At 49.0% G+C, this 27,316-nt stretch overlaps 1 gene segment (V, D, J or C); it reads right to left on the bottom strand.

The window, feature by feature from the left end:
- Window positions 1–27,316, bottom strand: part of LOC147716684 (Ig gamma chain C region-like) — a 520,390-nt gene that overhangs the window by 14,800 nt on the left and 478,274 nt on the right. The window contains 1 exon segment of the C gene segment in view: window positions 7,146–7,454. Coding sequence covers window positions 7,146–7,454 — 309 coding nt within the window.

The raw sequence follows: 27,316 nt of genomic DNA, 5'->3' as shown, positions 1-27,316 counted from the left end.
AATTTCACTGTTTTTTTTAATACGAATTGTACTGCAATTTTACCTATAAGTTCAATTCAGTAATATACATTCTTACAAGTTTATAAATACATTGTGTTCATACATTTATTCCTATTAAACATTATAAAAGTCACAATTAACAAATCAATGTAATGCAACATATACAAGCTTTCTGTAAATGCAATACAGCAAGTCTTTCTCTTTTTGTATTCATTTTATGCATCCACTGTGGTGCTGCCACAAATCCATTGCAAATCCAGGAACAAAGCCAAACCTCAGCTTCTCATTGGATACAGTAAGTTTTCATCCAGATACATTGCAAAACACACCCTAAATCAGTTATTTGGATTTCACATCTCTCTGGAGACAGTCTGAAAACCTCAGCTCCATTGAGTTTTTGGCTTTCCTTTAAAAGAAGAGAGTTTCAGAATTAAGATTTCTTCTGCTGAAGATAGAAGAGTAGACAAAAAGTAGGACAAAAAAAAAGAAGTCTTACCTCCTCCAAAGAATTCCTTCATTTGAAAATATTTCTCCATCTCTTCATGAGAAAAGAAAGATCTTCAAAAATTTCTCCAATGCAATCTATTCAGTAAAAAACTGTCAAGAGATATGTTGAAGAAGTATTGCACAGGGCACATCCTCTATTTGGAAACACCTTAAAATCATACCTACAAGTTCGTATCACAGGATGATTAGAGGGAGGGAAGGGGGTGCATTGTCATCAGCATCTGGACCATCCGTGGAACCCTTACCACTTGATCGTCCCTACTGTTTTGCCAAACCGGCAAACATGGTCACTCATTGTGGCAACTACCATATGCCAGTTGCACTAAAAATGTAACCTGTTGCCCAGTTTATAGATGATGAAAACAAGCATAATTATTATTTTTTTCAACTCACCTCAACATTCCATCTTCCATTTCTTTTTAAACACAAGGAGATATCAGAAAAGCAAATATAGAATACATTTACCTTGACATTACATTCTATTAGATTGCATACGATCAGCAAGTGGGTAGCTACATAAGTGGTTATGTCAGTATGTAAGAGGCTATGTAAGTGTCTGAGCATTGGTGTATAAATAGGTATATGAGTTACTGCATGGGTGGGTGACTGGGTGTGTGAGTTTTTGAGTAGATATATGAGTGGGTGTCTCTGTGCCTCTGTGGGTGTGTCACTGGATATGTAAGTAGCTGTTTGGGTGTGTTAATAATTGTATGGGTGTCCACATGTATGTTTAAGTGGCTGTATGGATAGGTAACTGACGTGTTAGTGAATGTTTGGATGAGTAACTGTGTGCAAGTGTCTCTGTTAGTGGTAGATACATAAGTACTGTGTGAGTGTGTGAATGGATAGGTAAGTACCTCTGTTGCTGACTGGGTGTTTGGGTAGCTGCATGGTTTTGTAAATAGTTATGTGACTGGCTGTATGGGTGGGTGATTAGGTGTATAACTGGGTGCATGGGTGTGTACGTGCGTGTGTAACTGGCTTAGTGCTGAGAACACAAATAGCTGTACAGGTGTGTGAATTGGTTTGACTGTGCCTGTATGGATGTGTGAATGACTATGTAAGTGGATGTGTAGGTGAGTAGATTGGTGTGTGAATGGTTTTATGGGTGTGTGACTGAATTTGTCAGTCACTGTCACGCTTTGTGAGTGGTGGGTGCAAAGGTGCTTTTCTGGGAGTGTAATTCGGTGTGAAAGTGGCTGCCTGACTGTTTGAGTGGGTGCAAAGTACACACTATTCAATTATATAGTACAAGCAAGCACCCACATCTAATTTCGAAGACATTCATTCATACTGACGTAATAAAATAACTATATTATAAGTATAGCAATTCCTCCTACTAATTTGCTGCTCACTATATGTTTAGTTGAAGTTCTCATCTAACCTCACCTCTATTTTGCCTTTTTCTACAGTGTTACAAGCTACACATTTTCTTTCAGGTTATATACACTCAGTTATTTTTTTTAAATATACTTTTTATAGTACAATCTAATTCACATACCTGTAAAAAGTGATGGCGATGTCGTTCCGGAGCGGAGGTTGCTCCTGACAGGCGAGGTGGCGTCCAAGGTTGATGGCAAGGAGGGTGCTGGCGTCGTAGTGGTGGAGTGTCCAAGAGGAAGGCTCCTTGGTGCTGAGCTCCATCCAGGGGCAGACGGATGCAAACGGGCCAGCCTATGGGTTGCCTTTGGCATGGGAGGCGTCCAGTACAATGCAGGCAGTACATCAGACAACGTCGGTGCCTTTATATCGCATTTGACTACACCACATTGTGAGGTCAGTAATGGGGTAATTTTAATTTTTTTCATGTGGGTATGGGTTTTGGGTGTCAGGTCTGAAAATTGGGGTGTGTTTTGGGGCAAAATATGTCATTTGGGGTGTATTTTTGGGTAAAATATGAAATTTGGGGTTTGTTTTGGGGTAAAATATGAAAATTGGAGTGTGTTTTGGCGTAAATCATGAACATTGGGGTGTGTTATGGGGTAAAATATGATAATTGGGGTGTGGTTTAGGGTAAATCATGAACATTGGGGTGTGTTTTGGGTTAAAATATGATTTTTGGGTGTGTTTTGGGAGCTCAAAAAGGAATTGCAGCGTTCATGGTTGGGTTTGGGGTGCAAAGGTTAGTTTTGGGTTACACTCACTGATGTGGGAATAGTGATATTGATGTCTCCGCTATGCAACACCTACTCTACTGTTGCAATGTGCATAGTATTAGTATTCATGGGACTCGAATGCCATGTTATGCCTAGCGTCGCAACCACGTATTTGCCTTTGGCACACGGGTGGGAGGCCCGCTGTGAATGGGCTCACACCGGCCACCATCGAGAAGTGCTGGGGGGCTGGACAGCTGTGGGGTGGTAAACACTGGAAAGAACACTGGATGGGGCGTGGACTTGGAGATGTGTGTGTGAGCGGGTGTTGTAAAAATATTATTAAGAGAAGTCTTACCTCGAAGCCGGGTCCCATGTCTTCGTTGCTCCTGCTCTCCTGCATCTGCTTCCAGGAACAGGAAGTAGGTAGCCAGGCTCCCTCCCGTGAGCCGATCACAATGCTGCAATGCGGCTGTGGGATTGGTATTTGGCAACAGGACAAGGCATGCAGCCAGGGGCTGGAGAGATGGGCATGTCCTCCATGCAGTCAGTAATGCAGTCTGCCTTACGAACAGGGAAGTGCCCATGACTGCTTTGGGCGGCCTGAGGGGGTCGACCAAACAGTCATTGCCCATTTGAGTAGGCATGCCAATCCACCCATGCCTTGCCCCGTGCTTGGAGCAGTCCTACAAGGGCCCTCGCACCCGCAAGGGAAACATAGCACAGTTACATCAGTAAGTTATCATCATGTGATGATTCTTACTTCTCTGCACTGCTTGGAAGCAGTGGGGCAATTCTCTTTCGCCAAAGCGGATGAGCTGCCACTGGAGATACATCATCTACGTTTGCTAGGCCTGGGGGATCCCAGGCGTCCTGCGCTACACGTCCGACCTTCTCCTTACCTGGCTATTGACTCCGTGGCTCAATCAGCTGCACTTTCTCCAAATCTGTCACTCAGCCAGCAGGAGCCTCAGCCAGGAGGGATTTCACAAGCCTGGGTACAGCAGTCACCCCCATGTCCGCTGGTGAACCTCCCGATGCAGTTGATGCAGCAGGGCCCCCTTAGGCGTGAAGTTGCAGAACTCCAGCCACCCAAGGTCGGAGCAGCTCAGGGACCTCACCCTCCACAGCGTCTGGCCAGCCCAACATCATCAGGCCTGTGATGCACAGAGGCGGCACCCACCGTTGGTAATTCCCTCCGTGCACCCTGGTGTACTGGTGGATCGTATAATGCGATGCAGACCTCCCTACATTGGGGTGCAGGAGAGCCTCTACTATTATCAGCTCCATGGTGCGCAAGGCAGTCTTCTCACACAGGTCAGCAACATGTCTCCATGCACCCTGCCAGACTTCACCACCAGGTATGGACAATCGTCGCACTTCAATGTCTACCGCCATGGCTCAAAGACATCACAGCTCCTCTGCATCCAACTCCAGGCTCCAGACGCAGGGCCAGAGAGGCATCCAGGCTCCAGATGCAGGCGCAGCGAGGCATCCAGATGAAGGTCCAGTGAGGCATCCAGGCTCCAGACGCAGGTCCAGTGAGGCATCCAGGCTCAAGACGAAGATCCAGCTATGCATCCAGGCTCCAGACGCAGGTCCAGTGAGGCATCCAACCTCCAGATGCAGGTCCAGTGAGGCATCCAGGCTCTAATCCTGGTCATCCAGAATGTTGGGTGACTTGCAGGAGTTGTTGATATGTGCTGCACTTGGCCCTAGCTGCTCCATTCAGCATTTTATTGTTTTTTACACCTATTTTATAATGGAGGTTGACTGGTAGGCTATTTTTTGCACTAGAAACAAAAAAACTCACGTTGGGCTGACTAACGTGTTTTTTGCTGCTAATGGGTCTATCAGTAGTTTTCGTCCGCTAACGCTGGATTTCCCATCGCCATCGCGTTGATATTAGCTGTAGTTTTCACCGCTGTTTCCTGGTACTAACGCCATGTAGCGATGGCTTGGCAATACATCGCTAACATGTCAATAGTTTTCAGAGTTAGGCGGCGATAAAAAAAACTGCCACTAACTGGCGTTTGCGGAAGGAATCGCTGGTCCTTGAGAATATCCCCCATAGTTTCTTGACATAACTCCAACTATAACTTTTGAATTTCTATGGTGTTCTCTGTGTAAAATCTAAACCTAGCTATAATTGTTTCTGTACCCTTTGGGTTTTGTAGTGAATTTCTAAGGTTTTATTAATGCTACTTCCTAACTATACCATTCCTACACCTTTTTTTTAAATTTTTTATATGCACCCCTTCTTATCCATGTGCTAAATACAGGTTCTTGTAATTTTCTTTCAATACCCCGACATTTTCGATTTCCTTACTTCCTTTTCGTGTTGCATATATATATATTTATACATATATATATATATATAAATATATATATATATGTTATATATATATATATATACGCTCACTCATCTGACCCGTCCGGGTAAAAGAAGCACTCGCAGGGGTGTTTGATTTTCATCCGAATTTAATTCATCCCCCCTAACGTCATGTGATCAAGGCCTCCGTGAAGGCCGAAACGTTATGCTGGTGGCAATATTTTGATTTAATAAAACATCTTATCACCTGAGCCTGGGTCGACTTTCGTTGCTGGACCAGTGTGCCTGTACAACTGCGATGGTACGCTGATCCGTTTGGGACGAGTGCGAGAGATGATTTTTCATTCATTGATTTATATCGTATATTAAAATATATTGAATTTAAAAAAAAATAACTATTCTTTATTACATTTCCCTATTACTTCCTATTGGGACATCTCATTTCTGATGGCAGACATCTCCACCAACAGGTGAAAAGTTATTATTCGTAACTTTACACTTGTTAATGCATTTTAAGTAGACTCGATCCTTTCATTTGATGTGGTGGAAATAAGGTAAGTCTGCACCTATAGTACATATCTCTCCAGTATGATATGTGAATAGCAAGGAAAGTGGAGAGATACTCTTAGGTATTAGAGCAGATCTGAGTAATATCTTTATTATATTTTTGCCTTTGTGAGTCGGAAACCATATTGACAAAGTGGCAACCTAACAATGCAAGGAAAGCATCCATGAAGAAGACACATTCAGGGTATCTGCCTACCCCGAGACACCACTCCCCCATTATCAATTCCACCATGGGCATGCCGGGCAGGACTTGCACAAACATTTCCTAAACTTGGAATTTAATCTGCTCACTAGGACAAACACAGGTAATTTGAAAATAAGTATATATATTTCAGGACTAATGTTTGAGGGGTTGAAATTGACCCTAAATACACTAGAAGGCCCAATAGAAGGGTTTTGAAATGAATGCAATAATTACTGAGTGTTCATATGCAATACACACAATTATCCACACACACCGACAAAACCCTCCTCCACACAAACACACATACACACAAGCACCAGGCTCTCAAATCGAGGAATAGTACTTTCAAAATGGAAGAATAGCCTGCAAACTTACAAATGATGATAAATGCATGGTGGTTGGGAGCCATAGAGCATCACCCCAACATCACCAAAGACTTGGAGATGGTAGTTGAATACTATGTAATTAGATATAGAATTATTATATTGACCATAGAGTATAACGTTTTTGGGGGGAAAGCAATATTTTGCTGCTTCAAAGATGGGGATTGGGCCCAGATGATGAAAGAGATCTTATTCAAAGTTTTCTATGCACAAACATATCTGTATGCATCGAGGAACACCATAGTAGGGCTAGGAAACAGTACAGGAGTTACACACCGCAAAGCTTTTCAAGAGACTCCATTGCAAATATCCGTTAGTGTTCTGTTGCCATAGAAAACGTAGAGTGGAAAATGTACAGCTCACAAAATGGTTGATTTTTGGTGGCGTACATTGCACAATCGTGACTCCGTTGTCCTATGGCCAACCAGCCTCATCCTGGAGCCTTTACCTCCTGCACTCTACACTCCTCGCTTAGTTGTGCTTGGGCTACAAGAATGTATTGCTTCCAGTTGTTAAAGGAGAAAATACCGTTTAAAAAAGATATTGTCTGACATACAATATTGTTTTCAAAAATCACTTCCAATTTGGTGTAGATTTTATGTTATTAACTCCAATAGAGGGTTTTTTAAATAAATTATATTAAAGATATAACAATTATGTGATTCAACGTTTAGACTTTGATATGCTGGTACCCCATCCAGAAAGATGAGTGTTGATTTAATGGCAAGTCAACACCCTTTCAAATAATGACATTGATTTCCCTTTATCATGGGTCTAAATATGCTCCATCTGTATGTTCATTAGGAAGATAATTGATTGAGAATGTATGGATCTCTTCTATATTCACTCTATTGGTGTTCACTTTCGATTTGTCTCTCTATCCCTCTTCTTACCCCTTTGCCTGGCTAGTCTCTCGGAGAGTCTGACATGTATCATCCTCTTCTGTTCAACTTTTTCTCTTTTCACACCGTGTCTCTTACTTATGACCGACCACCAACCACATTTTTCACCTGTGAACCTCACTGAACTTCTACAGGAATTAGGCAGGCCCTTCATGTTGTAAGTCCATAAAATCTTACCTGCTGATGACACTGCTGTCTCTGCATTGGTGTTTGTGGGCTCGTGCTTCACAAGGCATTTGTAGTTCTTCGTCTCCCAGTCGGCTGACGACACACTGAGGACGCTGCTCAAGCTATAGTAGGAAGAACCTTGATGCAGAATGGATGGAAACGTCTTGACTCCAGAAGTGATGGCTCCATTTTGGTCCCACTTCACTGTCACTGGTTCGGGAAGATATCCAGTAACCAAGCAGCCAATGGCCACATTGGTGCTACCCTTGGCTCCGCAGCAGGATACCAGCGGGAAGACTGAAGGCTTTGATGGTTGATCTGCAAATGACGCATGAAAAATTGAGTGTGTGACGCAGAGGAGAGAGTTTCTTCAAAAGTAAGATGCTAAAATGTTGTGGATACTCCTGGCTGTGCATGAGGAGCACTCATATGAGTCGTGCCTCCAGCGTACACAATCACGTTGGAGAACCACCAAACTCATACCATGCCCGCAATGCTTTCTGCACAGGACCCCTTGTTCCATGATTCACTGGACGTATATTGATGCAGCCACTCTCGGCCACATCTCACTATGACACAATGTTCAATCTAAGACAAAGGGAAGCGCCATAGGGCTCAGAAGGTCCATGGTAACTAATCCTAATGGCCATGTCCCCAGGACGAGTTTCAATCAGAAGACCACATTCAGACTACTGAGTCCACTTCTATAGGTCACACCAGAAGTATTTTGGTTTTATATGAAAGACAAGTGGAGTCTGGTGTCACATTTTGAGGTTCCAATCTAGATTATGGTATCCATCTCTGAAGATGAATTCTTTAATATTGAATAATCCTCTAAGAGGCTGCACCTGGAGAACTGTTCCTAGTTTTGGGCTGCAGGGAATGGTGTTGGTGTCTATGAATTATGTCCTCCCGTCCAACCAACTGTGGATGTGCTTTTTATTGATCTACAATCCGGGAAAAGAGTTAATGGAAAGAAAGTGATTGGATTGGAAGTAGGCTTTAGCAAAATTTTAACTACACTAACAAAATCCAAAACATTTCCACATTTTGTGCTATGGAAAAATCGCATAATTCCTCCAAATTTCACAGTTTGTGAATTTGGGCAGCTTTCTTTTACTCATGCTCACGCGTTGCCTCAATAAGAGTCGCCGAAGAGCAGCATGAGTTTTTCTAGTTTTGAATGTCATATTTAGGGACAGGGCTGCCGCTTCCTCCGGAGTTCACATTTCCTGAAGAATAAGGACAGACTGGGATCAATCTAGAGACAGATTAATGACATGATGAATGGCATAAACTAAGAATACAGTGAGGAGAGGCTCAAGAATACAGGAATGCACAAAGCACTTGAAGGCAAAGAGAGAGAAAGGACAAAGGCATTCAACTTCATGATGGGAGCAAAAACTACAAAGTTATTTAAAGGTCCTGTAATCTTCAGATCACACGTCATGAGAAGGGACCGAGGCCTTCTTTAGGTTTCTAGAGCGAGACTCCATTCTCCTAGTAATGGGAGTTGCAAAGAGAATGGGGATTGCCAGGTGTGTGGGTGCACCACAACCACACCTGCTGTTTTTATACTGAGATCCTCAACCAGGTCCCATGGTACAATTCTGCATCACTAGAAAACAGTGATAGCGCTCCTCAGTCCTGCCCTAGTCACCTGCTTGCACCTCAATTCTGGCCTGGACACCTCATTGAAATTGTAGCACAGAGACGCACACAGAGCCCCTCCACTGCAGCACCCCCCTGGAGTGGAGCACATAGCACTGAGATCAGCCCTCTACCAGTGCTTAATTTGCGCTGGTGGTTTCCAGGTTTCTAGTGCCTAGCACTGGCACTTAAGCATCAACACCTCCGCATTTTATGTCCACCACTTAAGGACACATTCATTTATGGTAGGCAGAGGGAGATTAAGTGATTTGCCCAGAATCACACCTGACACCTTTACCCCTGGCTGTGCCGGTACTGGAACCCTTGGTCCAGTTTGCTGATGTACCGTAATGCTACTCTGAGGCATCCACTGATGTACCTCAATGCTACTCTACAGCGTCAGCTGATGTACCTCAATGTTACTCTACGGCATCCACTGATGTACCACAATGCTAGTCTATCGCATCCACTGATGCACCTCAATGCTACTCTTTGGCATCCACTGATGTACTTCAAAGCTATCCTATGGCACCCACCGATGTACCTCTTCACTACTCTATGGCATCCACCGATGTACTTCTTCACTACTCTACGGCATCCACCGATGTACCTCTTCACTACTCTATGGCATCCACTAATGTACCTCAATACTACTCTATGGCATCTACTGAAATACCTCAATGCTACTCTTTGGCATCCACTGATGTACCTCAATGCTACTCTTTGGCATCCACTGATGTACTTCAAAGCTATCCTATGGCACCCACCAATGTACCTCTTCACTACTCTATGGCATCCACGATGTACCTCTTCACTGCTCTACGGCATCCACTGATGTACCTCTTCACTACTCTATGGCATCCACTAATGTACCTCAATACTACTCTATGGCATCTACTGATGTACCTCAATGCTACTCTGTGGCATCCGCCGATGTACCTCAATGCTACTCTATGGCATCCACCGATGTACCTCAATGCTACTCTATGACAAACACCGATGTACCTCTTCACTATTCTATGGCATCCATTGATGAACCTCAATGCTACTCTGTGGTATCTGCTGATGTATCTCAACACTACTCTACGGCATCAACCGATGTATCTCTTCACTACTCTATGGCATCCACCGATGTACCTCTTCACTACTCTATGGCACCCACTGATGTACCTCTTCACTACTCTATGGCATCCACTGAAGCACCTCTACACTACTCTATGGCACCCACCGATGTACCTCTTCACTACTCTATGGCATCCACCGATGTACCTCTTCACTACTCTATGGCATCCACCGATGTACCTCAATACTACTCTATGGCATCTACTGATGTACCTCAATACTACTCTTTGGCATCCACTGATGTACCTCAATGCTACGCTTTGGCATCCACTGATGTACTTCAAAGCTATCCTATGGCATCCACCGATGTACCTCTTCACTACTCTATGGCATCCACCGATGTACCTCTTCACTTCTCTATGGCATCCACCGATGTACCTCTTAACTACTCTATGGCATCCACTAATGTACCTCAATACTACTCTATGGCATCTACTGATGTACCTCAATGCTACTCTGTGGCATCCGCTGATGTACCTCAATGCTCCTCTGTAGCATCCGCTGATATATCTCAACACTACTCTATGGCATCCACCGATGTACCTCAATGCTACTCTATCACAAACACCGATGTACCTCTTCACTATTCTATGGCATCCACCGATGAACCTCAATGCCACTCTATGGCATCCACCGATGAACCTCAACGCTACTCTGCGGCATCCACTTATGTACCTCAATGCTACTCTGTGGCATCTACTGATGCACCTCAATGCTACTTAATGGCATCTACTGATGTACCTCAATGCTACTCTATGACAAACACCGACGTACCGCAGTGCTACTCTGTGGCATCCGCTGATGTACCGAAATGCTATTATGTGGCATCCACTGATGTACCTCAATGCTACTCTGTGGCATCCGCTGATGTACCTCAATGCTACTCTATGGCATCTGCTGATGTACCTCAATGCTACACTATGACAAACACCGACGTACCTCAATGCTACTCTGTGGCATCCGCTGATGTACCTCTTTGCTACTCTATGGCACCAGCTGATGTACCTCAATGATAATCTATGGCAACTCTATGGCATCCACCAATGTACCTCTTCGCTACTCTAGGGCACTAGCTGATGTACCTCAATGATAATCTATGGCAACTCTATGGCATCCGCTGATGTACCTCAATGCTACTCTGTGGCATCCGCTGATGTACCGCAATGCTACTCTGTGGTATCCACTGATGTACCTCAACGCTACTCTGTGGTATCTGCTGATGGATCTCAACACTACTCTGTGGCATCGACCGATGTACCTCTTCACTACTCTACGGCATCCACTGATATACCTCTTCACTACTCTATGGCACCCCCGACGTACCTCTTCACTCCTCTATGGCATCCACTGAAGCACCTCTTCATGACTCTATGGCATCCACCGATGTACCTCTTCTCTACTCTATGGCATCTACTGATGTACCTCTTCACTACTCTGTGGCATCCACTGATGTACCTCAATGCTACTCTGTGGCATCCACTGATGTACCTCAATGCTACTCTGTGGCATCCGCTGATGTACCTCAATGCTACTCTGTGGCATCTGCTAATGTATCTCAACACTACTCTATGGCATCCACTGATGTACCTCAATGCTACTCTGTGGCACCCACTGATGTATCTCAACACTACTCTATGGCATCCACTGATGTGCCTCAATGCTACTCTGTGGCATCCACTGATGTATCTCAACACTACTCTATGGCATCCACTGATGAACCTCAACACTATTCTATGGCATCCACTGATGTACCTCATTGCTACTCTGTGGCATCCACTGATGTATCTCAACACTACTCTATAGTATCGCTGATATACCTCAATGCTACTCTATGACAAACACCGATGTACCTCAATGCTACTCTGGGGCATCCACTGATGTACCTCTTCGCTACTCTATGGCACCAGCTGATGTACCGCAATGATAATCTATGGCAACTCTATGGCATCCGTTGATGTACCTCAATGCTACTCTGTGGCATCCGTTGATGTTCACCAACACTACTCTATGACATCCGCCAATGTCCCTCAATGCTACTCTATGGCATCCTCTGATGTACCTCAATGCTACTCTGTGGCATCCGCTGATGTACCTCAACCTAAATCTATGAAATATGCTTATTTTACAGATAAATCCCAGTTTTATAAAGCACATCCCTCAATTTTTCTGCTTCACTGTACTCAACGGTTATTATTATTTCCACTGTGGCCCAATGTACCATCCTCCACGGATGAAAGGCTTGGCCAGCCCTGCCACGTTTGAACAGGAGGGCTTTTCACTGATGCTAGCCGCGAGCAGTTACCTCCCTGAGAGTTCTCTTCCTCCTGTGTACTGAAGCCCACCCACCTCTTCCAGTGCCAGTGACCCACCCACCTCTAGCAGTGCACCATTCTGTAGGGTACTAATGCCACTGCAGTGTGTGGACTCGTACATAGATCTTGCAGTGCACCCTTCTGCACAGAGCTCCTTCCAGTGCAGTACCAAGTCTCAGCAATCTGTCACTGCAGTACAAGGACTCAGTACTCTGCCAGTGCAGTACCTGGTCTCAGTAATCTGTCACTCAGTACAGGAACTCAGCACTCTGCAACTGTAGTATTAGCACTCATCACCCCTGCCTCTACAGTACTCTCGTGCACAGTTCTTGCAGTGCACCAAGTCCTGGTACTGGAAAAGCTTACTTTGGGAACCCATAAATTGGGGGTAAGGGCATGGCAAAGGAAAGAGTGGCGTCACGAGGGCAGAGCCAAGAAGAGCAGTTTGACGGTTAACCTATAGATTTTTTTTAAACTATAGCTCAATGAAATAGGCGACAAGAACACATTTGACAGTACATATGTTCTTGTTAATTAATTGGCGACAAAGAGGCTGCTATTTGTTTTTTCAAAAATCGCATAGAGTTAAGGTACTTGCTGCTGAGATCTCGGTCTGCCAACAAATTAAAGGCATAATAATAATGGTAAGATAACTCTGATGGGTATGCACTTGCTTGAGAGATCTGTGTCTTGCCAAGTTATGCAAGGAGACAAGGTCATTCTTTGTACAGCGCTCTGATACCTTTGGAACATGTTTGCACCTTATAAAAATCTCTAAATAAACACATTTTAAACCAGCATCAACCAGTACTTGTGCATTCATAATAGCTAAACTGAGCTCTGCCAAAGCACCTCATTTGTTATCTGAGGCACAGCCAACATTAAAGTTTGCAGATCTACAGATATCCCTTCAAAAGCATATGAACCCCGGCCGGTGGCAACCACTGTAGGGCCAATACAGATGCCTTACTGAAAGAAGCCGCAGTCCTAATATTCCAGTGCTTGCACCACTGCATTCCCTATTGGTCTAATACTGGATGCCACACACAGCTCTATGACTATCCTCCTTCCCGACCAGCAACAACCTCTGGGATTCCAGAACACGGGCCCACCCTGGGCTCTGCTAATGTACCCCAATCCAGGCAGGAGGACTGCTTTGCAATGGAGAATTGGAGTCACACCCATCACTGTGTGCATCGCAAACCTGTCACAGTACACGACTGCTGCTCAGCTCTGGGCAAACACCTCATCTTGAAACATGCAATGCTCTTTTAGCATCCTGAATTGCCAACACACCTCGCTCCAACGTGCACCACTCCTGCTATTCCATCCCTGAGACAGCTGCTCCTCCGCATGTCAATGCTGACCTCTAGCCCCTACTTTTGCATCCCTGGGACAGCTGTGCCTCTGCACATCAATGCTGACCTCTAGCCCCTACTTTTACATCCCAGGGACAGCTGCGCCTCTGCATGTCAATGCTGACCTCTAGCCCCTATTTTTACATCCCTTGGACAGCTGCTCCTCCGCATGTCAATGCTGACCTCTAGCCCCTACTTTTACATCCCTGGGACCGCTGCGCCTCTGCATGTCAATGCTGACCTCTAGCCCCTACTTTTGCATCCATGGGACAGCTGCTCCTCCGCATGTCAATGCTGACCTCTAGCCCCTACTTTTGCATCCCTGGGACAGCTGCGCCTCTGCACATCAATGCTGACCTCTAGCCCCTACTTTTACATCCCAGGGACAGCTGCGCCTCTGCATGTCAATGCTGACGTCTACGCACCTACTTTTGCATCCCTGGGACAGCTGCACCTCTGCATGTCAATGCTGACGTCTACGCACCTACTTTTACATCCCTGGGACCGCTGCGCCTCTGCATGTCAATGCTGACCTCTAGCCCCTACTTTTACATCCCTGGGACCGCTGCGCCTCTGCATGTCAATGCGGACGTCTATGCACCTACTTTTACATCCCTGGGACCGCTGCGCCTCTGCATGTCAATGCTGACGTCCATGCACCTACTTTTACATCCCTGGGACCGCTGCGCCTCTGCATGTCAATGCTGACGTCTACGCACCTACTTTTACATCCCTGGGACCGCTGCGCCTCTGCATGTCAATGCTGACCTCTACACCCCTACTTTAACATTCCTGGGACAGCTGTGCCTCGCATGTCAATACTGACATCTACGCCCCAATTTTACATCCCTGGGACAGCTGCAGCTCTGCATGTCAATGCTGACCTCTACTCCCCAACTTTTACATCCCTGGAACAGCTGCGCCCTGCATGTCAATGCTGACCTCTAGCCCCTACTTTTACATCCCTGGGACCGCTGCGCCTCTGCATGTCAATGCTGACCTCTAGCCCCTATTTTTACATCCCTTGGACAGCTGCTCCTCCGCATGTCAATGCTGACCTCTAGCCCCTACTTTTACATCCCTGGGACCGCTGCGCCTCTGCATGTCAATGCTGACCTCTAGCCCCTACTTTTGCATCCCTGGGACAGCTGCTCCTCCGCATGTCAATGCTGACCTCTAGCCCCTACTTTTGCATCCCTGGGACAGCTGCACCTCTGCACATCAATGCTGACCTCTAGCCCCTACTTTTACATCCCAGGGACAGCTGCGCCTCTGCATGTCAATGCTGACGTCTACGCACCTACTTTTGCATCCCTGGGACAGCTGCACCTCTACATGTCAATGCTGACGTCTACGCACCTACTTTTACATCCCTGGGACCGCTGCGCCTCTGCATGTCAATGCTGACCTCTAGCCCCTACTTTTACATCCCTGGGACCGCTGCGCCTCTGCATGTCAATGCTGACGTCTATGCACCTACTTTTACATCCCTGGGACCGCTGCGCCTCTGCATGTCAATGCTGACGTCTATGCACCTACTTTTACATCCCTGGGACCGCTGCGCCTCTGCATGTCAATGCTGGCGTCTACGCACCTACTTTTACATCCCTGGGACCGCTGCGCCTCTGCATGTCAATGCTGACCTCTACACCCCTACTTTAACATTCCTGGGACAGCTGTGCCTCGCATGTCAATACTGACATCTACGCCCCAATTTTACATCCCTGGGACAGCTGCAGCTCTGCATGTCAATGCTGACCTCTACTCCCCAACTTTTACATCCCTGGAACAGCTGCGCCCTGCATGTCAATGCTGACCTCTAGCCCCTACTTTTACATCCCTGGGACCGCTGCGCCTCTGCATGTCAATGCTGACCTCTACACCCCTACTTTAACATCCCTGGGACAGTTGTGCCTCTGCATGTCAATACTGAAATCTACGCCCCAATTTTACATTCCTGGGACAGCTGCGCCTCTGCATGTCAATGCTGACCTCTACACCCCTACTTTAACATTCCTGGGACAGCTGCGCCTCGCATGTCAATACTGAAATCTACTCCCCAACTTTTACATTCCTGGGACAGCTGCGCCTCGCATGTCAATGAGAAGCACCAACGTTCTCCTCCCCATCCCACCCCTGCTAAAAATAAAAATCCACACAATCCGGCTCCTTCTCCGGAAATACTCCACACATCTGGAATGCCCTCCCCAAAGACCTGGGCTGTAACCTTTCCTACACCAGCTTTAAAAAAGTCCTCAAAATGCACCCCCTCAATAAATATTGGGGGTCTTAACCTACTTTTACATCCCTGGGACAGCTGCGCCTCTGCATGTCAATGCTGACCTCTAGCCCCAACTTTTACATCCCTTGGACAGCTGCGCCTCTGCACGGAGAGACGCCGACTGGGCCTGCAGCACCTCTGGCAGCTCTGATGATGGCCATCATCCTTCCTGCTACTCCTCGGGCAGCTCTGCTGATGCACATCAGCCCTGACCTGCAGCACCTCTTCCTGACCTGCAGGACCTCTAGCAGCTCTGTTGATGCACATCGGCCCTGACCTGCAGCACCTCTTGCAGCTCTGATGATGCGCATCAACCCTGACCTGCAGCACCTCTTGCAGCTCTGATGATGCGCATCAGCCCTGACCTGCAGCACCTCTGGCAGCTCTGCTGATGCACATCAGCCCTGACCTGCAGCACCTCTAGCAGCTCTGTGATGCACATCGGCCCTGACCTGCAGCACCTCTTGCAGCTCTGATGATGCACATCAACCCTGACCTGCAGCACCTCTTGCAGCTCTGATGATGCGCATCAGCCCTGACCTGCAGCACCTCTTGCAGCTCTGATGATGCGCTTCAGCCCAGACCTGCAGCACCTCTTGCAGCTCTGATGATGCGCATCAGCCCTGACCTGCAGCACCTCTTGCAGCTCTGATGATGCGCTTCAGCCCAGACCTGCAGCACCTCTGGCAGCTCTATTGATGCACATCGGCCCTGACCTGCAGCACCTCTTGCAGCTCTGATGATGTGCATCAGCCCTGACCTGCAGCACCTCTTGCAGCTTTGATGATGCGCAGCAGCCCTGACCTGCAGCACCTCTTGCAGCTCTGATGATGTGCATCAGCCCTGACCTGCAGCACCTCTTGCAGCTTTGATGATGCGCAGCAGCCCTGACCTGCAGCACCTCTTGCAGCTCTGCAGATAGCCTGTGGCACCGGCTGAGATTTAGATCCAGTGCACACACAAACCCCTGCAGATGCACATCATCCCTCCTGCTGCACATCTTGCAGCTCTTCTGATGCACATTGGCTCTGACCCACAGCACCCCTGGCAGCTCTGTTGATGCACATCGGCCCTGACCTGCAGCACCTCTTGCAGCTCTGATGATGCGCATCAGCCCTGACCTGCAGCACCTCTTGCAGCTCTGATGATGCGCATCAGCCCTGACCTGCAGCACCTCTTGCAGCTTTGATGATGCGCAGCAGGCCTGACCTGCAGCACCTCCTGCAGCTCTGCTGATGCACATCTGCTCTGACCTGCAGCACCTTTGCTTTGCAGCAGTGGGAGCTCCCCAGCGGTGCCACAACAGCTCAATTCTGGCATGAAGCACCCCCTCTTTTTCTAGTACTGAACCCACGTTCAACAACTCTCAATGAACCAGGCCTGTCCTGCAGCTCACAACTGGATTCCAGTGCTGAGCTTCACACATAGCTCTGCCAGAGCACCCCACTCTCGGTATGCGTCACGGTGCCAAAGCCCTGCCAGGGCTGGTACTGAAGCCTGGCCTTGTCTATGCACCGCAGTGGCGACATGCGGCACCGCTGATCTTCTCTTCCAGGGCTGAGCTTCACACATAGCTCTGACAGAGCACCCCGCCCTCGGTTTGCTACGCAGTACCAATGCCCTGCCAGGCTTAGAACTGAAACGTAGCTTTGCCAAAGCACCTGTGCTGATAAGCTGCCCCCACTCTATTCTAGTACAGAGCCGGGTCCTAGACTGGGCATTTTTATTGCAAGAATGACAGGATCGGTACCACTACTTTTTCCCACACAGAGCCCCGCCCGTGCTTTTCAATCAGAACTCTTCACCTTCTGTTACAGATTCAGGCCCAGCTCCGTCAGTGCCCCTCGACCCTTGACCTTAGCTCTCTATTGCTCGTCCATGTATTGATCAAGAGAGCTCTGTCAATGCATCCCTGGCAATGCACCTCCAGCTGTTGTATTCTAGTGGTTCACACTCAGTTTACCTTTGCACCTCGCTCCGGGCCTGCAGCAGCCCTGCTATCCCATACCTGAGCCAGTCACAGGGCTCTGACGGTGCACCGCACTCCGGGCCTGCAGCAGCCCTGCTGTCCCACACCAAAGCCAGTTATTGTGCTCTGCCGGTGCACTGCCCTCTAGGCCCTGCAGCGGCCCTGATGCCCCACACCCGAACCAGTCACAGGGCTCTGCCGGTGCACCTCGCTCTGCCCTGCAGCAGCCCTGCTATCCCACACATGAGCCAGTCACAGGGCTTTGCCAGTGCACATCGCTCCGGGCCAGCAGCAGCCCTGCCGTCCCACACCAAAGACAGTTACAGTGCTCTGCTGCTGCACCTCCCTCTAGGCCTGCAGCAGCCCTGCTGTCCCACACCTGAGCCACTCACAGCCTCCTACCGGTGCACCTCAGTCTGGGCCTGCAGCGGCCCCGCTGTCCCACACCCGAGCCAGTCACAGGGCTCTGCTGGTGCACCTCGCTCCAGGCCTGCAGTGGCCTGCTCTCCCACACCCGAGCCAGTCACAGGGCTCTGCCGGTGCACCTCGCTCCAGGCCTGCAGTGGCCCAGCTGTCCCACACCTGAGCCAGTCACAGGGCTCTGCCGGTGCACCTCGCTCCGGGCCTGCAGCGGCCCAGCTGTCCCACACCCGAACCAGTCACAGGGCTCTGCCAGTGCACCTCGCTCCAGGCCTACAGCAGCCCTGCTGTCCCACACCGAGCCAGTCACAGGGCTCTGCCGGTGCACCTTGCTCCAGACCTGCAGTGGCCCGCTGTCCCACACCCGAGCCAGTCACATCGCTCTGCTGGTGCACCTCGATCAAGGCCTGCAGCAACACCGCTGTCCCACACCAAAGCCAGTTACAGTGCTCTGCTGGTGCACCTCCCTCTAGGCCTGCAGCAGCCATGCTGTCCCACACATGAGCCAGTCACAGGGCTCAGCCGGTGCACCTCGCTCTAGGCCTGTAGCAAATCCTGTTGTCCCAACCTAAGTCAGTCACAACGCTCTGCCGGTGCACCTCGCTCCAGGCCTGCAGCAGCCCTGCTGCCCCACAATTAGCCAGTCAAAGCGCTCTTCAGGTGTACCTCGCTCTGCACTGCAGCGGCCCTGCTGTCCCACACCTGAGAGAGTCACATTGCTCTGCCGGTGCTCCTCGCTCTTGTCCTGCAGCAGCCCCACTGTCCCGCACCCAGCCGGTCACAGCCCCTACCGGTGCACCACGCTCTAGGCCTGCAGCAGCCATGATGTCCCAAACCTTAGTCAATCACAGGGCTCTGCCAGTGCACCTCGCTCTAGGCCTGGGCAGACCTGCTGCCCCACACCTGAGTCAGTCACAGCGCTCTGAGGGTGCAGCGCGCACCAGGCCTGTAGCAAATCCTGCTGTCCCACACCTAAGTCAGTCACAGCGCTCTGCCAGTGCACCTCGCTCCCGGCTTGCAGCAGCCCTGCTGTCCCATATCTGAGCCAGTCACAGCGCTCTGCCAGTGCACCTCGCTCCCGGCCTGCAGCAGCCCTGCTGCCTCACACCCAAGCCTGTTACGGGGCTACGCCAGTGCACCTCGCTCCAGGCCTGCAGCAGCCCTGCTGTCCCACACCAGAGCCAGTCACAGGGCGCTCTGCCGGTGCACTTCGGTCTGGGCCTGCACAGTCCTGTTGATCTACACCTGAGCCAGTCACAGCGCTCTCCGGGTGCACCTCGCTCTAGGCCTGCAGAAACACTGCTGTCCCACACCTGAGCAAATCACAGTGCCTTGCCAGTGCACCTCGCTCTAGGCCTGCAGCAGCCCTGCTGATCCCACACCTGAGCCAATCACAGTCCTTTGCCAGTGCACCTCCCTCTAGGCCTGCAGCAGCCCTGCTGTCCCACACCCGAACAAGTCACAGGGCTCTGCCGGTGCACCTCGCTCTGGGCCTGCAGCAGCCATGCTGTTCCACACACGAGCCAGTCACAGCCTCCTACCAGTGCACTTCACGCTGGGCCTGCAGCAGCCCTGCTGTTCCATACCCAAACCAGTCACAGGGCTCTGCTGGTGCACCTCGCTCTGGGCCTGCAGCGGCCCCGCTGTCCTACAGCCGAGCCAGTTACAGGGCTCTGCCGGTGCACCTCGCTCCGGGCCTGCAGCAGCCCCGCTGTCCCACACCAGAGCCAGTCACAGGGCTCGGCCGGTGCACCTTGCTCTGGGCCTGCAGCAGCCCTGCTGTCCCACACCTGAGCCAGTCAAAGGGCTCTGACAGTGCACCTCGCTCCAGGCCTGCAGCAGCCCTCCTGACCCACACCCGAGAGAGTTACAGGGCTCTGCCGGTGCACCTCCATCTAGGCCTGCAGCAACCCCGCTGTCCCACACCTGAACAAGTCACAGGGCTCTGCCCATGCACCTCGCTCCAGGCTTGCAGCAACCCTGCTGTCCCACACCCAAACAAGTCACAAGGCTCGGCCGGTGTACCTCCCTCTAGGCCTGAAGCAGCCCTGCTGTCCCACACCTGAGCAAGTCACAGGTCTCTGCCAGTGCCTCTCGCTCTAGGCCTGCAGCAGCCCTGCTGTTCCACACCCAAGCCAGTCACAGCCTCCTACTGGTCCACCTCACACTGGACCTGCAGCAGCCCAGCTGTTCCACACCCGAGCCAGTCACAGGGCTCTGCCGGTGCACCTCCCTCTAGGCCTGCAGCAGCCCTGCTGTCCCACACCATAGCCAGTCACAGGGCTCTGCCATTGCACCTCGCTCCGGGCCTGCAGCAGCCCTGCTGTCCCACACCTGAGCAAGTCACAGGGCTCTGCCAGTGCCCCTCGCTCTAGGCCTGCAGCAGGCCTGCTGTTCCACACCTGAACCACTCACAGTGCTCTGCCATAGCCTCTCGCTCTAGACCTGCAGCAGCCCTGCTGTTTCACCCCGAGCCAGTCACAGCGGTCTGCCTGTGCACCTCGCTCCAGCCCTGCAGCAACCCCGCTGACCCACACCCGAGAGAGTTACAGGGCTCTGCCGGTGCACCTCCATCTAGGCCTGCAGCAACCCCGCTGTCCCATACCCAAGCCAATCACAGGTCTCTGCCGGTGCACCTCCCTGTAGGCCTGCAGCAGCCCTGCTGCCCCACACCCGAGCCAGTTACAGGGCTCGGCCGGTGCACCTTGCTCTGGGCCTGCGGCGGCCCGTTGTCCTACATCCGAGCCAGTGACAGGGCTCTGCCGGTGCACCTCACTCCGGGCCTGCAGCAGCCCCGCTGTCCCACACCAGAGCCAGTCACAGGGCTCGGCCGGTGCACCTTGCTCTGGGCCTGCGGCGGCCCGCTGTCCCACAGCAGAGCCAGTCACAGGGCTCGGCCGGTGCACTTCGCTCCAGACCTGCAACGGCCCTGCTGTTTCACCCCGAGCCAGTCACAGCGGTCTGCCTGTGCACCTCACTCCAGGCCTGCAGCAACCCCGTTGACCCACACCCGAGAGAGTTACAGGGCTCTGCCGGTGCACCTCCATCTAGGCTTGCAGCAGCCCCGCTGTCCCATACCCAAGCCAGTCACAGGTCTCTGCCGGTGCACCTCCCTCCGGGCCTGCAGCAGCCCTGCTGCCCCACACCTGAGTCAGTCACAGGGCTCTGCTGGTGCACCTCGCCCTTGGCCTGCAGCAGCCCCGCTATTCCACACCCGAGCCAGTCACAGGGCTCTGCCAGTGCACCTCGACCTTGGCCTGCAGCAGCACTGCTGTCCCACACCCGAGCCAGTCACAGGGCTCTGCCGGTGCACCTCACCCTAGGCCTGCAGTAGCCCCGCTATCCCACACCTGAGCCAGTCACAGGGCTCTGCCGATGCAACTCGCTGTAGGCCTGTAGCAACCCCTCTGTCCCACACCCGAGCCAGTCAAAGGGCTCTTCCGGTGCACTTTGCTCTAGGATGGCAGCAACCCTGCTGTTCAACACCCGAGCCAGTCACAGGGCTCTGCCGGTGCACCTCGCTCCGGGCCTGCAGCGGCCCTACTGTTCCACACCTGAGCCAGTCACAGGGCTCTGCCAGTGCACCTCCCTCCGGGCCTGCAGCAGCCATGCTGTCCCACACCCGAGCCAGTCAAAGGGCTCTGCCGGTGCACCTCTCTCCAGGCCTGCAGTGACCCGCTATCCCACACCTGAGCCAGACACCGGGCTCTGCCGGTGCACCTCACTCCGGGCCTGCAGCGGCCCGGCTGCCCCACACCCGAACCAGTCACAGGGCTCTGACGGTGCACCTCACTCCAGGCCTGCAGCAGCCCTGCTGTCCCACACCCGAGCCAGTCACAGTGCTCTGCCAGTGCTCCTCGCTCAAGGCCTGCAGAAACCCCGCTGTCCCACACCAAAGCCAGTTACAGTGCCCTGCTGTTGCACCTACCTCTAGGCCCGCAGCAGCCCTGCTGCCCCACACCTGAGCCAGTGACAGTGCTCTGCCAGTGCACCTCGCTCTGCGCCTGCAGCAACCAGCTGTCCCACACCCAAGCCAGTCAAAGGCTCTGCCGGTGCACATTGCTCTAGGCATGCAGCAGCCCTGCTGCCCCACACCCAAGCCAGTCAAAGCGCTCTTCAGGTGTACCTCGCTCTGCCCTGCAGCAGCCCTGCTGTCTCACACCTGAGCCAGTCACAGTGCTCTGCTGGTGCACCTCGCTCTTTTCCTGCAGCAGCCCCACTGTCCCACACCCAGCCAGTCACAGCCCCTATCGGTGCACCACGCTCTAGGCCTGCAGCAGCAATGATATCCCAAACACTAGTCAAACACAGGGCTCTGCCAGTGCACCTCGCTCTAGGCCTGCGGCTGACCTGCTGTCCCACACCTGAGTCAGTCACAGTGCTCTGCCGAAGCACCTCGCTCTAGGCCTGTAGCAAATCCTGCTGTCCCACACCTAATTCAGTCATAGTGCTCTGACGGTGCACCTCGCTCCGGGCCTGCAGCAGCCCTGCTGTCCCATATCTGAGCCAGTCACAGCGCTCTGCCGGTGCACCTCGCTCCGGGCCTGCAGCAGCCCTGCTGCCTCATGCCCAAGCCAGTCACAGGGCTCCGCCGGTGCACCTCGCTCCAGGCCTGTAGCCGCTCTTCTGTTCCACACCAGAGCCAGTCACAGCGCTCAGCCTGTGCATCTCGCTCTAGGCCTGAAGCAACCCTTCTGTCCCACACCTGAGCTAGTCACTTAACTCTAGGCATGCAGCAGCGATGCTATTCCAAACCTTTGTCAATCACTGCGCTCCATCAGTGCACCTCGCTCTAGGCTTGCAGCAGAATACTGCGGTGCCACACTCGAGCCAGTAACAGCACTCTGCCGGTGCACCTCGCTCTAGGCCTGGAGCAGCCCTGTTGTCCCACAACTGAGCCAGTCACAGGGCTCTGCCGGTGCACCTCGCTCCAGGCATGCAGCAGCCCTTCTGTCCCACTCCTGAGCCAGTCACAGGGCTCTGCCGGTGCACTGACACAAAGTGGCAACAAAGATAGTGTCTAGGTTCTTCGCGCAGTAGACGTCCACATGCACAGCAATGAACTGAGCTCCATTGTGTGAGTGCTTTAGCAATGTCAACCATTGTGTTTTCTCTATAGGGCTTAGAAAGCTGCACGGGTCAAAACGCATTCAATAGAAACATTATTAGTAGAATATAACAAACCCCACATTGGTGCAAACTCACCCAATAATAGCAGATCCCAAGCTAAAGTAGCATAAACAGCATATACCAAACCATGCATGGGTGAAAAATCACCCAATAATAGCAGATCCCAAACTAGAGTAACCTGTGTAGCATATAACAAATCCTGCATGGGTGAAAAATCACCCAATAATAGCAGATCCAAAGACTGATTAACCTATGCAGCATATATAAACCCTGCAAGGGTGAAAACTTACCCAATACCAGCAGATCCCAAGCTAAAGTAACATAAGCAGCATATACCAAACCATGCATGGGTAAAGAATCTCCCAATAATAGCAGATCCAAAGATAGAGTAACCTGTGTAGCATATAACATACCCTACATGGGTGGAAACACACTCAATAACAGCAGATCCCAAGCCAGAGTAAAATAAGCGGCAAATAATAACCCCTGCATGGGTGAAAAATCACCCAATAATAGCCGATTCAAAGATAGAGTAACATAAGCAGCATAAATCCAACCCTACATGGGTGCACATTCACCCAATAACAGCAGAGCCAAAGCTGGAGCAACATATGTAGTATATAATACACCTGCATGGGTGAAAAGTCACCCAATAACAGCAGATCCCAAGATAGAGTAACATATAACATAAACCTTACCCAGTAACAGCACACACCAAGATGAGGTAGACCAAAAATCAGAGCTTGTCCTGTGAATGTGAAGCCACAATAATGGCGAGAACTTCCACATGCAGAGGATGATCTTTCAGATTAGGGTGTCAGGGGTGGTGTTTGTAGAAGTTAAATAAAGATGTTTAGAAATAGAATTTGTTGTTTATCCACTTTCACACCTTCAGAGCTGGTGTTCCAGTAAAAATACCCCCATTATGCAGTGTGACTTTCACTTGTGGTCACTTCCTGCTGGTGCCACAGGTTCTCAGCATCTGTTTCAGATTCATGATTATTGCTTATTGAAATTATTATCTCAAGGAGCCCCAAGAAATATTTCAAACTATTTAAAATAACGATTTAAAAGAACGATGTAAAACTCCTGCTGAGTATTATTGATTCCGAGATAGAAAGAGAGGCCTACGTTTTCATTTTGGGCTTTCCCATTGAAGGCAGTTTTTCCTGCTTTTCGGGGGTTTCTAAAATACTCAACGTTATAAATTTCTGATGCCTAAATGCTCTTTGCTGAAAATCTTGTTACTCGCACTGTAATATGAAGTATATATGTGAACCGTAAACACATAATTTATATTCAATACATGGCACTTAATCTGCCTTACAAATATCTATTTTTAAAGGAAAACAAAACCAAAAAGGAGGAGAAATCACATTCTAGTCCCCCACTTTTGCTCCAAATGAAAATGAAACTGCGCAGGAAAGAGAAGCAAAGTTGTCTGGCATGATACTGTAAGATCTCCTGGTATGCAGCTGCTTGTGAACAGCTGGTGATGAACAGACAGGGTCTGATACGGTCAGACTTTTAATATGCAGAGACAACCATGAGTGTCAACCTGCTGACCCTAATTACAGTTCTTTCATATGCTTAGTAACATTTCTTCTGATATCTACTAGTATCTGGATATTTAGTTCTGATATCTGATAGTTAACGTGTATGAGATGTCAAGTTTTGCCCCTCTGATTTAAGATCACTTGCATGTAGGTTTCACTGGTTTCTGAAAGTATCTGAGTAATGACTTTTACTGTCGGATTAATCTAATGCCTGATAGTATCTGATTAACCACTTCTTGTATCTGAAAGTATGTAATTAATTGTGACGTCTGATAGTATGTAATTAATTCTGAAATCTGCTAGTATGTGATTATTACATCTGATATTTGATAGTATCTGATTAATTTCTTCCGATGTCTGATATCATATGATTAATGACCTTTGTGGTGATTAACAGTAGTTGCTTAAATACTTCTTACATTTGAGAGTATAGGATTATTTACTTCTGGTGTCTGATAGGATTTAATTAATGACATTGCTCCACCACTCAGAACATGACAGTCACACTAATGCAATACTCCCAACCCAACCCACACACACATTAGAAATGAAGACGGGAAGTTGCTGGCGGCCAGAGTGGTCTGTGGGGTCCACTTCCTAGAGATGGTCCTCCTGTGTACCCTTTATGATTAGTGAAATAATATTGATGACTTGAAAATGTAATACTTTGCGTGACCAAGAAGTTTCAGGTCTATTAATGACTTAGAGAGAAAGATTATGCAGGATCCAGATCACATTTTACTCTCAGCAGCCATGTAAACATGTAACGAAGCATACTGCATTGACGAAGAAAAACTACAATACCCATGAAAACAGAGAACTACAAAACCCAAGAGACCAATACACAATGACCACTCACCACTGAGGTGACCATATAAGCCATAATGTCCAAAAGATATCTTCATCTTCTGGCTGTGAGGACGTAAAGTTGCACAACATTTTTGTGCTTGAAAATTATTCTTGTTTTGATCTGAAGCTGAAGCAAAAACACTTTGCTAAGGAAAATGAACTTGAGTAAAAACTTACATCATATTGAGGGTAAATAATTTAGCACGTGCAATTAACAAAAACCTTTTACATAATTCCATATGCTATCAGAAGGGTGGGATAATTGTTACCTCTGAGTCCTTAATAGAACAGAAAATTCTTGGTCACATATGCCATAAAGGTTTTTTGATTCTCTGTCAGGACAATAGTTTTAATATAATGCGATTTTAAAGCTGTTTAATGGTCAATAAAATAGGATTTCTTACTTGTATACTGTAGAATTTTTTAAACATAGAATCTGAAGACCAATCATCCATGTGGAAAAAATATTTCATACTGATGCGTGTTTCTTGATTCCAAGATTCACAGTCACATAAGCACTCGAAACGACAGTTCATACGCTTTTCAAATAAATGTGTTCACATATTTTTTATGCTTTCTTTTCTTTTAATTTTCATAGGTACGTCGTTATTCAATATCATAACTTTAAAAATTCATTTCATTTTTCACTTCATGAATGCCCGATGCATTTCGAGCTGACTGCTCTTCCTCAGGGGACTTTTTTTCTGAAATAATACATCAAATCATATGTAGGTACAAAAACAAGTAATAGCCTCTTTAAACAACTTCAATACATTTTTCTCACGTAACCCCTATACATGCATAGAGTGTATTCTCTGTAGTTGTTATGTCAAACTACATTAGACCTTATATCCCTCCATGTAAAATCTCAGGTGTGATAAACCTTGTAGTACGTGGCATGCATTATACTCTGCAAATGATGTAATGTTTACACTCGGATGTTCAACTATCCATAATTCTTTATCGTGCACTGACCTTAGGCGGTTCTTGCAATTTCTCCAGTCCGATACTGTAAACAACAAGCATAGACCTCCGTGTAACTACCATGTGGAAAATATTCACATTTTCAAAACTCGGCAGGAAATTACTAATGTTACTAAACATTACGCTATCTTACCGTGTGCGTGTCAAACACTGCGACAAAGTATTCTCTCTCCATTAGTTACGGCGTGCGACGCACTATCTATGATAGTCTCTATGTTCTCCTTGGTCCGATCACGTGGTGTGTGAGCGTGTGAACACTAAAAACGGACTATACCTGTCATACATCTTAGACTCGGCATGTATGTAAAAATTAACTGTGTTGTTAAATACTTGCCTGCATATGCTAGCACCTATAGTGTAAGTCTGTGCGCGTAATCAGATATGCATAAACATCGCGTGAATATCATTTAAATAAACAAAGTGTAAATAAATAAACAATGCATGCTAAAAGTAGCGTACATTTCATGTTGGTCTGGGGGAACGAAAACGTGATATTAACACAGTGAAGTTAGGACAATACTGTACACATCATCAAACATCGTAATCAAA

Source organism: Lissotriton vulgaris, chromosome 5 (genome assembly GCF_964263255.1).
Source record: "Lissotriton vulgaris chromosome 5, aLisVul1.2, whole genome shotgun sequence".
NCBI classification, from domain to species: Eukaryota; Metazoa; Chordata; class Amphibia; order Caudata; family Salamandridae; genus Lissotriton; species Lissotriton vulgaris.
Note: the sequence above shows the minus strand (reverse complement) of the source record. Positions and strands in the feature narration are given on the sequence as shown.